This window comes from Polyodon spathula, chromosome 18 (assembly GCF_017654505.1).
Source record: "Polyodon spathula isolate WHYD16114869_AA chromosome 18, ASM1765450v1, whole genome shotgun sequence".
Lineage (NCBI taxonomy): Eukaryota > Metazoa > Chordata > Actinopteri > Acipenseriformes > Polyodontidae > Polyodon > Polyodon spathula.
In genome coordinates this window covers 30,859,152-30,871,804 of record NC_054551.1, presented here as the reverse complement: position 1 = coordinate 30,871,804, position 12,653 = coordinate 30,859,152, and the positions used below count along the sequence as shown (strand labels likewise).

The 12,653-nt window shown below is 37.0% G+C and overlaps 1 protein-coding gene across 4 annotated transcripts in view; it reads left to right on the top strand.

Moving 5' to 3' along the window:
* Positions 1-12,653, top strand: part of LOC121294133 (pre-B-cell leukemia transcription factor 1) — a 67,923-nt gene that overhangs the window by 44,349 nt on the left and 10,921 nt on the right. For 2 of the 4 annotated variants that reach the window (XM_041217717.1, XM_041217719.1), the window contains exons 3-4: positions 11,255-11,499; positions 12,205-12,270. In XM_041217717.1, the coding sequence (XP_041073651.1) occupies positions 11,255-11,499; positions 12,205-12,270 (311 nt within the window). The remainder of the gene's footprint in view (positions 1-11,254; positions 11,500-12,204; positions 12,271-12,653) is intronic. The other 2 variants (XM_041217718.1, XM_041217720.1) reach the window with 1 other exon arrangement.

Sequence of the window (12,653 nt, the reverse complement as noted above, 5' to 3'; positions counted from 1 at the left end):
GAAGCCTTGGATATGCAAACTGTGCTATATGAAAGTGTACAGTTTTAGTCAAGATTAGATCAAGAAGCATCATATTTTTAAGACAAAAAAATAACTTCATAATAACAGGCCTAATATATTGTCTATTTTAAAAAAAACAAAAAAACACCATTCTTTTAAGAACCCCCTTTCTTTTAAAATACAGGGTAAATAATGGCTTTCCTGTACCACTGACTGCTTCATTACAGCCAGCCCCTAGGCCTGGTTTGGCCTGCTTAAACTTTCAATGATTATAATTACCATTATTAGAAATAGCTGCAGGGGAGGTGTTCAACCCCCAAATCAAATGTGTGTGTGTCTATCCGTTCCCCTCGGAACTACTGGTTCAGAGCTCTGGAGACCACAAAAGACAAGAAGCCACCAAAGCTGGCTAATGTGATGGCTGTCATGTCCACTAACGCAAGCTGTCAGATCTAGAATGCGCCGGGGTTCATTTTTTTAATTGACACCTTTACTTTCTTCTTCCATTCTTGTTTTTGCTCTCCCTGTTTTTATTGTTCTTTCTTTTCTGTAAGTTAGGCAGAGGGTACCATATTTGCTGACTGCAGCTAACACACAATTGCTTTTGTTTATATCTGTCTATCTCTCTCTCTCTCTCTCTCTCTCTCTCTCTCTCTCTCTCTCTCTCTCTCTCTATATATATATATATCTATATATATATATATATATATATATATATATATACCTTTTTTTCATAAGAAATGTATTTTTTGCTGTTTTTTTATTTTTATTAATGTATAGTACCAGTTCTTTTGCCACAGACAAAATGAAATTAAGTGGGTAAATAATCCAACACGTTATTTCCACCTACATTCAAAATCTGCAAAATCCGTTTAGGGGAACTAAAGACTGACGTAGTGTAACAGCTTTTTGGAGTTGTGTCCTATATGAGGTTGTACTGTACTGTGTGCGACCGCAGCATTTCATCTGATGTGATCCATTCTTTTTCTGAGTACACATAAAAACATTGTCAGGCCCAGATTCTGTGACATCACATTGTGGGGGGGTCACTATACATGCATTTAATGACAGGATGAAAAGTGAATCTTGTTTGAAAGCCTTTCTGATACATTTGTATTGCTTACCGGCACTCGTTGAATAAAACATCCACCAGGATCCACTTTGAAGAGTTGTGAGCGGTCTGTTCAAACACACACACACACACACACACATACACACACACACACATATATAATCTGTAGTATGCTTTTGCAGATTACAGATTATGTTATTTATAATCGCAGAAATAAAGACATTTTGGATATGCACACTTTTTCTTCAAAACAAATTACTTCATTTAATTTTCTGATGGTATGAACTGAAAAAAAAAGTTATTAGACTGAACACTTCAATTCAGTGCAATTTCCAAATGCCAAATCTGTACACTGGCAAATTAAATCCGACAGACATAAACTTGAACACATGTACTGTACTGCAAGCGTGCTACAATGCAATGCTGTACCGTGTTCTGGTAAAAAGACAAAACTAGATTTGGCATAAATATGTGCCATCCAACCAAAAAATATGATTTTAACAGTTTGATGTCTATGTGTGTTTTGGTTGCCCATCCATTTCAGTACATTGCATTACTATAATGAATGATGCTGATGTTAAATAGCGTGTAGCTGTCACCTTGGTTGTGGTCCCTGGTAGCTGACAGGCCCACCATAGCACAGACTGATGTCTTGTGAGGGTGCTGTGCCTGTGATTTATTAACTGCTGAAGCCATAATGAAGTGCTCCCAGTGAATCACCGACATAAACAAATAATACTAAAATGTCACTATAAATTCAACAACAGCCGTAAACCATACCGCAAGGGGTTAATTATTTAAAATCTTTACTACTACCTAACATACTGCTAGTTCTGCCAGTTTTATTTATTTAACATTTGTTTGTAATGTTGGAAATTAAATATTGTAGCAATAAATTAACCTTGATTTAAGTGTCATATTGATTCAGTTTTTATGGTGTTTGTCACAAAGACGGCCGAAGTGGGGGACGTCAGACCAGAAACAGGAACCAGGAAATAAACGACAGAGAGGTGGAGTTTGGTGGAGCTGAGCGAATGGTCTCGCTCAGCATTTAATAAATGAACAGACAATCAGAAAATAAACGGTTGTAAGACAAACAGAAACACAGGACACGGCACTGGTAGCCAAAATAAACAAACAAAACGGACTAACAGTAAACAAACACGGTGAGCTGATATTTTACTTATTATTACTGTTATTATTATTATTACCTCCGTCTCCGATCCCATTCTCCACTCACCGAACACACAACCCCGAGTGAATGAAAACATGCTGCTTTTATGCAGCTGTACCGAGACTCGATTGCTAATCAATCATTCAATTGGAGTCGCGGAAAAGTGCAATTCCCCGTGCTCACATATTATTACTTTTTACTTGCATGTGAAGTGCTGTGGAATCCTTGTGCCTTAATACAAATATGCATTTTAAACACTTGTGTTACACAGACCCGTTTATATCCCGTGTACCAGTGACTACACACCAACATTAACACAAAACACAGAATACACACAGGGGCTGGCACTTTGCCACAGTGTCGAATTGATCCATTTAAAACACATTTGCCATGTGCTCTTAGGTATGCATTTTATGGGGAGAAAATGCTATTAACTGTTTGGATATAATTGGTATTGTAACCACCCAACTATCTGAGAACCTGAAGGATCTTAATGTCTTTAGGGCATTACTGTAAAATACAGTACTAATCAGCCTGTTAAGTGCTATTGACTATTGGATAAGGGTTACCTATGTTGTACTGTGTTATATTTTGGTAAACTGTGCAGGCAATTATAAAATATATTTCAGATCAAGCTTTTAAGAAACATAAAAGCCCAACAAGTCACATCAACACCACATTGTATTGCATGTGATGTTGCTACTGTACTGCATATAGATGCAGTGCAACCTCCTTTTGTTCAGTAATCAACAAAAGTAATTGAATGTCATTGATTTGCTTTCATACTTCTACAGTACAGTATATACAGCACTTGAAAACATCTCATGCTCATTAGGAAATGGAGTGGCTATTTTTGCACTTTGCATGCTCAGCAGTCATGTTATCTTTGGAAAACCAAGAACACTTTTGGAATCTGCAACCCCCCCCCCCCCCCAACACACAGTATCACGCATGTCAGTAATGGTTTTTTGTTTTTACCAAAAAATCAAAATAAAAGTTTGTTTTAAACACCATTACATGGTAATCTAGTACTTTAAAACATATATCAATTTTCAATATCTACCGTCGACAGGATTTAAATTTCTCCGAGGCAAATAATAATATAGTTAAGACAATAATAATAATAATAATAATAATAATAATAATAATAATAATAATAATAAAAATGTAAAGCAGGTTGTTTTTGTTTCCATATTCTCTGCCTGACATGTGAAGGCCAGTCCATGTCAGTGTTTGCTTGATTGTTGCTGTGGCTTCTTCAGTTGTCAGTGGATCATGTTACCCTGTTGACATGAAATGGAGCTGTTCCAAGAGCCAGTGATCTGCCAGTCTGAGATGAAAGAACTTTTATCATTTCTGTCAGAAACATCACAACTTGCTTGTTTGACCATACATCTTCCTAATTGTGACAGAATACGCCAACATTATTAATTAAACATGGTTTAATTTAACCGCTTAGCAAGAGGAAAGGGGTGGCTGGTTTGTCTTTAGTGATGGTACAGTACTTTTGAACTTTTTTTTTTCTTGTTCATTGTCTCTTAATGGAAAGCATCTTTTACTAAATCAGGTTAAGGAGTCATTTTAAAACTAATGGGCTTGTTTGCTGTACGGTATAGAATGAAGCCGCCTTTCCTCGCACATAAATACAGCAGAATTACCCAATTTTGCCAATTAGTCATTAAAATGTGCGGTGGCCTACAGTAATTTAAATATTTCATTCTGCCGGATGCTAATGCACTGTGAGCTGCAGATGGTGCTCACTTCATCCTTCTGGACAAGGTTCAATTATACATGAATAGAGTGAACTGAAATTTGCTTTTTGTCTGTGTTAAAGCACCAGAGACAAAGGGTTAAGTTGAAGAAATAATGTGTTTTCAAGGTTTATTGTGGTGTAATAATTACTTGAACATCGAGGGACTATGCATGGGAATTGTGAACCTGGATGTCATGAATGTGAAGTGAAATGAAGCAGCTGCGTTCGATGTTGTAATGCTTGGTTTAAAAAATAAAATCACTTTAAAAGATCCTGCTGCAGTGACAAATATGATTTCAGTATGTCAAACATGCCCTGCAAATGCTGATGTCCAATGGCAGATATTATTAAACATTGATTTTGTTTACAAAGGCCAGGTGCCATGAGGGTAATGCCCAGTGTTTGTAACAAAAAACAAAAACAAAAAAACCTGATGTCTTTTGGGCTGAGTATGATGAAGAAAGAGGGAAGTTTCAGTAGCTAGTCCTTGTGGACCTATTGTGACCTTTCCAGCTTCTGCTCTCGTAAGATGGCTGGTAATGCAGTGAAGAGCCATTGTCCCCTATAAAAACAGGAGAATGCAAGTCATCATATGAGCCCACAGAGCAATCAATGTGTGTCATGCTCAAATTATTACGGTATCTTATTCCCATGTAAGTAACCAGTTATGATAATGGCAAGACAGGGTTCAATTGAGTAAACACAAACAGCAACAGTGCTGTGCAGTATTTAACCAACCCCCCTCTGAATCAAAGCGCCTGGATAAAAGGTTGCCTCTAATCGGATTCCAAATGGGAATCGCACATCAGTGCTTGGGGAGTAGGATTAAGGCTTGTCTAACAACAAGTCATCTTTGAAATTGTTTCTAATGGGAAAACATGTCCATTAGAGACTCCGATATTTCCACACAGTGTTGTATTCACAGAATTAAAGATGCTTTTGACGTGTGGGGTAGTGAGGGAGTTCTACGTTTCTACAGTAGTTAAGTGGAACAGCACTCCGAAAAACTCAGAAGACCCAAACAGCTTCAGCATCAGGACAAATCAATTAGCTCGCTACTAAAGAAAAATAAATTAAAGCCGCTTGGCATATTAATGGATGTTTTAATTATAAGCAGCAGTGAAGCAAAATGATGGAAACTGGAGGGCTGTCATGGATTGTATTTATTTAATCTAATCCGTTTTCTTTGTTTGCAGACGTCCTGCATTTGCTTTTTACAAATTTTAATTTAATCAGCTGGTTTGACAGGATGTACCCTGTTCATAAGGTACCAAGTACATCCTGTAACATTTTTGTTGTATAGTTCATGCTGGTTAAAGGTTTAAAATGACTAAGAGGTGAGGGAGGGTCATATCACAAAATAGTGTGCTTTACAAATCTCGAGAACCAGGTAGGGTAGCAAGTACTGCTGTCCACAGTGAGGGATCCCCTCTAGCAAGACACATCTGGTCAGTGTTTGACTGAATGCAAATCATTTCTGTCATACCATGGTAATCCATTTCCTATGGACAGCAGCCCCCCCCTTTGTTCAACTCTTGCAGAAAATCATAAACAACAGAGATGAGAGAAAAACTTGCTGATGGTGCCATTGAAGGCCATTTGCATTGCCTTGCATTTGCACAGTTCATATTGTACCTGACAGTGACTCCTAAAGTGTCATAGACCTGAAGTATTAAAAACGTGTGAAGTATTTAGTATTTTTTTTGTTAATTTTAGAAAAAAAGACGTTAACACTGGTTGCTAAATAATTTGAAGTAAAACCGCTCCATTGACAATGAAAACAGTCTTTGTCAGATAATGCCTGTGCTTTGTTCCACACACCCCTGCCAAAGAGTTTTTATGAAGGCCTTTCTTACAAATGGATTCTGGTTCGTGAACAGCAGTGTTACTGGCCTGGCAGATTATCTGGCATTAAAAGCATGGTATTGGGATACAAGCCAAGTAAAATAAACATTTTTGAATGTGAAAGATAAGTCTGGCAGGAGTTAATTTAATCATTGCATGGACAGATGCAGGGAATTCCTGTTTTGTGTTCAAACTGTAAACCACTAACATGGGTGTTTTATGTGGATTAATTTGTATTTGAGTCCAGCATGTTTTATACCTAAGAATGTCCTTTAAAATGTTGCACATGAATGTCTCTGGTTGTTTGTTGTGCATTTAATTTATATTATGAGAGTTTGTGTGCTTATTTATAAAGAAAATAAAAGCGGCTTTGATATGTATTGAAGGAAACTGAACTTTTGACAAATGGTCCTTAAACAGGTTTTACTATAAAATACATCAATCTTTATATATTCTACGCTGTTTGTTACATGGGTTTACAATCCACAGTACCCAGTTGTTCTTTTTTTTTTTTTTTCCCCAAATCTGGTTTATAGTTGGATCTTCGTTGCAGCAGATGCGTTGATAAAGATCTTGTGTGTTTTGTTTACACAGAGATTAGGGCTGTGGGAAATGCCTCACTGACCAGGGTAAACTTTAGGTGTCGGTCAGACCCTAATCCCTCATGTAAAGAAGAAGGAACACTAGCTTTATTCAAGATGTGGATTTGAAATTTATTTAGATTTCAAAGAAGAAAGGAGAATATTTGTGAAAAGGTTACAACTCAGCAATGCCCTTAGAAACCCCTGCATGCTTGCTGACCTGACTGATGTGAAAATAAACCCCTACATTGTCAATATGGCCTGTGGCAGAGGTTTGATACCTCTGGTAATGACCTGGCAGAACGTTTAATGGGTATTAGTACACGGACACTTTCTGTAAATTAATAAAGTCTGCGCCACTGAGACAACAGATTTACTTATCCGTGCATACAAGAGTGTAAAAGTTAAGTTTAAGTTTAGTCGCAGTGCTATTTGTGTTCTGCCGAATAGCAAGAATGCAATTGCTTGTGAAATGGGAGCCACGACCACCTTGTAATTGTTTCTGCTGTATAACGGGTCAACACACACTGTGCATATAAAAAATATTTTGGAAAAAAGAACATATTTTTTAAGCTTTGAAAAAGTAAATCTTTGGTATTTTACAGGAGTTATAACCTTGTAATCATTTCCCTAACCTTCAATCCTTTTTGATCTGCAGTAGCTAAGCAACAGCCAGAAAATGGCATTAATCCTCAGCCTCCTGCACCTACCAAGTTTTGTACAGATAAAAGAAGGTTGGCATAGATTACAGGCAACATTCCTTGCATGGCAATATGAACTGTGACACCTATCTAGTTTTCTTTGCCATAGGTAGTGTAGCGATAATGATTTTATTTTATTTTCTAAATAACCTTGTCAATTCGACAAAGGACACGTAGTTCTGAAACATGATGTTTGTACATCCCTGAATCCCTACAGTAATACCTGACCTCTCCCAGCTCCTCCTCCTCATAGTTAAGAGAATGCGCCCAAGTTCTTGACCCTCTCGTAGGCAAGGAGAATCTTGAGACATTTTAGAACTGTCCGGGAATGGTTACATTATGCATTCTCACTGCCGCTGGACAAAACTGCACATTTCCTTTTCACTATTAACCTCAATATCACGTGTTATAAAATATAAACTGAAAGATTTTCAGTTTCATATTCTGTTAGGAAAAACATATTCTGTTAGGAAGATATGATCACCAGACCTTTATATACATTATGGAGAAAAGGTCCTTTTTAAAATAATAGAACTTTTTGGTAATATAAAGACCTACTAGGTGTTTGTGTTACATTTTAATTAGGTATGTTAATAGTATTGTTATTTAAAAATATAATATACATATACACCCTATTTTAATATTCAGAAATTAAGTAAACATTTTTTCCTCAATAAAACTCAGAGAGACCTCTAGTGGGAATAAAGGAAAGGGTACTTTGTCAGAGTAACACAGACCATTTTTCTGTACAACAGCATTTGTGTAGGTTGCAAGGAAAATAATTACAAAACATTTCCATTTGGTGTGAAACCATTATGTGAGGAGAACGTTTATGAGTGATATTTGACGATAGGACTGTCACGTGACCTGTGTCCTTCAAAATGTAAATACTGGTGAAATGTCAAAAGGGAGATTTATTGTTTGAAGCAGACTTTTGCTGCAGCTAAGCGGATGCAGTTTTTTGTATGCAGTGGCAATTTTGAAAAAAAAAACTAAGCAAAATGTATCTTTTAAAATATAATTACATTATGTCTAGTCATAATTCATATAAAATACAATATCTAGAATTCTATGAACCCTACTTTAAACCAAGTACAAAGGCACATTTTTGAAAGAGTAGTAAATTCATTTTCAAAGTATAGCTTGTACATTAGTATTATTTTTAGTGTCAAATGTAAATATTTTAAAACAGTGCTACTGATTTACAAATTGAATTCATATACGGCTACTGTGGTTTTCTGATCCCTTGCATATTGCTGGTTATAATATCATAGTTTTAAACAGTAATAATATATATTGGTGTATTCTTACTTTATAAACTTAATCATCAGTGTTAAAGAAGAAGGAGACTAGACAGCTGCTTCCCTTTTGGTCAGTCCAGACAGACTCTGCAAGTAACAGGTTTGCCCATTCTGAGCAATGAAAGATGTGCTTTTCCTCTTGGATTGCAAACTGCTTATCGGTAATACAATGCGTACTATGGACAGTACACCTTAATTTTCAGATGCTGCCACCCCTCCTCTGTCGTCCTTTTTAGTTATATTAGTAACTAGGTAGATGCCGCAATAGTTGCAAACCAGTTGCAAACGATTGGGAAGTCTAGGGTGAAATGTGCTAAGCATGAGCAATGTTGTTAGCTACTTTTTAGGAAATGCTTTGCGTCAGCAGTTTTTCTCTGCGGTTCAACCTTAGATGAATATGTAATTATGGGTGTTCCTGCATAAGTTCACAAAAAGAAGGGGTGGAGATAGTGCAAATGAGGGTCCTCATATATTATAATGAGATGTACTAAAGCTGCCGACAATTGCGACACTTACAATTGCATCAGTGTGTTAAGAACTTTTGAAACTTTTGAAACAGTCGCAATTGCTGCTGGCATTTCCCAGTCTGCTTTTTCTCGTGCGTTTTTAGGCGAGCCCAAGAACCTAATATTCACTAAAGTCAGGGTGTACTTACAAGCCTTGAGAACAAGTTTCTGTGATATTTCTGGTTTCCCCAGTGTGTTGGGAACACAGGTGCCACGAGCCCCTCCAGCTCATCTTCTAGGACTATGATCTATTTTGTGTTAATTGTCTAGGCTACTAAGTAGGCCAAGTTTATTTTATAAAAAGTTACAATCATTTACTTTCAATATAAAATAATCTTTTTTATTCACATTGTACACTAGTGTGTACAATGCAGCAGCATGATTTATATTGTGTTACCAGCAGGCTAAAGTTAAAAACCAAGTACACTAGGTATTCATTTGATTTTACTACTGTACAGTATGCTGTATAATCCTACTGTGGAAATTTATATTTTTACATAATGTAATGTGTAGCCTACTCAAAACACATTAGTGTTATTTCAGTGCAATGGTTTACTTTTAAAATGCTTTGAGCAATATAAATGTATGTGTGTGCAATTTTATTGTATTGTTTTTAAATTCGACACTTCTTTATGTCTGACAGACATACTCAGTTTAGTGAAGGACTACTGTAAGATTTTGAAAAGCTTTTTGTGTGTGAAGGTGGGGGCCCCACTATAGAATTTGATGGGATTAAACTGCCCTTCATATATATATATATATATATATATATATATATATATATATATATATATATATATATATATAATATATATATATATACAGTTGTTAAAATAGGCAAAATGAAAATGGATCAGAATTCATTGTACAGATGACGTTTAACAAAAACAATGTTATTTTTATTCTTGCACCCTTGCAAGTATAGACGTTATCCTCTGCTGCTCCCGCTATTTATATGAACAATGCAGCAGGACTCTCGCAGTGTAATGCTAGAGATCTCGCTAAGAAGACGCAACAAATGTTTAAATTAGTATATTGCGGCTCTTTTCATTAACATATTTTCTGTTATTGGCCCAATCTTACTACATATACTCCTAAATGTTATGCACACTGAAGTACTGCTGCCTACAGTATATACACATATATGTATGTTTACTTTGCTAACTGATTCTGGGTTTGACAGACCTGGCTCACATAGCACTCTCAATGGGGTGTAGGACTACTGCTGTATGGGTGTTTCAATTGTACCTGTTGTTCTGTTGCTAGTTTTTCAGATGTCACCTTGTATCATACAATTAAGCATAGCAATCCTCACTTCTGCCCTGTATTTTTGTATCCTGAAATGGAAGTGTTCTTGTTTGTTGGTGCAACACAGAGCTAGTGTTCTGAACTTGATGACTCATCTTTGCAGTGGGGGTTCAGAGACTATGAAAGTGGATGTAATTACACTGCTCACATTTTAGACAAAGAATTAGTTCAATCTGCAGTAATGCTGTGTATACAGTATGAACCCACTTAGTATCTGCTAGTGCAGCCTGGTGTTATGGCTGGGTGACTATTTGAAATGCCCTTTGTGTTTGGGTATAAAGCTGTATAAATGCTACATTCAGTCATTCTGGCATTTAACCAAACAACTAAATGTCATGGCTTTTGGCCAAATGCCAGCAAATTGTATTTAGTCATTTGACCAACTGCCGAGAAGGCTTGCATATGGATACTGTAGTGTTTTGTTTTCTATATAGGGAACATGCAATACAATCTATGAATTCTTGTGATCAGTGTCACCCCAACATGTTTTATAAGGATTTATTTGTTTGTGTATGTATTTATTTAACCAGGCGATTTACCCATTAAGACCAAAGGCTTTGTTTCAAAAGGACAATTGCAAAGTACAAACAGCACAATAAAAACATGTGTGGTTTAAACTTAATCAGTAACATACATAGATCAAATAAATAAGACATGTACCTAATTGTTAATCTGGACTGAAGGAGAAGCATTGGCAGGAGGTTCTAAGCAATTCACAAACACGATCTTTAAAACAAGGGAAAGATGCAAATGTAGGGTAACTTCAAGCTGGACATCAAATGAAAAGCTGTGCCTCTCCATGCATGCACATACACAAGGCATTTGAGTGCGTTGGTAGAGAAGACTAGCATTGGTATAGTTTACGCTCTCAGGATTCAGTTCATTTGGCTGTTTCAAGGGTGTGAACACAAAGAATAATCTTTTGTATATCAACTCCCGAAGACATAGAACTGCTTCCATCATAATATCAAGATGGAATTTGATTATAGTGTTGTCGTCTTGCTGTCTTACAGTGCTGAGTATCCGGGGGGCCCAGGAGGAGGAGCCCCCAGACGCCCAGCTCATGCGTCTGGACAATATGCTGCTGGCGGAAGGTGTCTCGGGTCCTGAGAAAGGGGGCGGATCAGCAGCAGCGGCTGCGGCAGCTGCAGCCTCCGGTGGAGCTGGATCGGACAACTCCGCCGAGCATTCAGACTACAGAGCCAAGCTGACACAGATCCGGCAGATCTACCACACCGAGCTGGAGAAATACGAACAGGTAATAGCCCTTGCCTTTTGCATTTGAAAAAAAAGGAATGCATGCTCTCTTGGCAGGATTTCCGCCTTACTGTCGTTTTGACGTAGGTCTTGTAACTTGCAGACGGGAAGGCCCCCATATTATACTGTTTGGTGCTTTGAACTTCAGCACCTTTCATAGTCGCCTGTTTAATAAACCTGCAACACAACTCAACACAGGACTGCATAGTAGGGTCTGCTGTTAAGGTTTATTAAGGTGAGTTGGTAGAGCTCTATGGGGAAGCTCATATTGCCTTGCCTGCACCTTACCTGGCCGTAGCTGTTGACTCTATGAGCAGTCACCAGTTGTTTTTTCTTGCAGTTGTTGTCGTAGTTATTCTGCCTCTCAGATGTTGATTTAGTGGATTAATATGAGTGGGTGTAATTAAAGTTTACTTCCGATGTATTTAGCATGAATTCAATGGGAAATTAAGTGTGTGTTCATAAGTAACTTTTGACAATTCTAAAGTGTTTTAAACTTGGACCTGGGACAAGCTCTGATTCTCGTGTCAACAGTTTGGTGCAAATTAATTTAATCTGACTGATCAAAGTTCTGTTGATCGGATCCAGGGTTGCCACCCGTCAGTAAATTTACTGACAGACATCAAATTTAATAAAATTAAATACAAATAAATTCAAACTCAACTGAACGTAAAGCCATCACATGTTCACAATTTATATATTTAAGATGGTATCCAAGGGCGGAAGGAGTGGCAATCAGAATTTCACAGGAAATGCTGGCTACGGAATGCAGGTACAATCCTTAGTACACATTTGTTTGTTTTTTGTACTGCAGTTATTTCATGTGTTTTTGATGATGTTAGTAAATGGTTTGCTTTTTACATTGACAGAGTGACCATCTCTGTCAGTACAAATAAAACAATACTTTTACAGTGGTTGGCAACCCTGAATCTGATATTAACAAACCTTGATACAAACACGAAAGGGTAGAAAAAAAAATCATTATGTTCATTTTATTGCATGTAATGTCAATAAATAAAGTAGCATCTTTTATAAAACATTTAATTAACCAGGATAACATTATCAGAACATGTCATCTTTTTTTGCAAGATGTTCCTGATATGAGATGGAATGCAAGTACTTAATTGTAGTATCACAGTCCCCTAACAAAATATG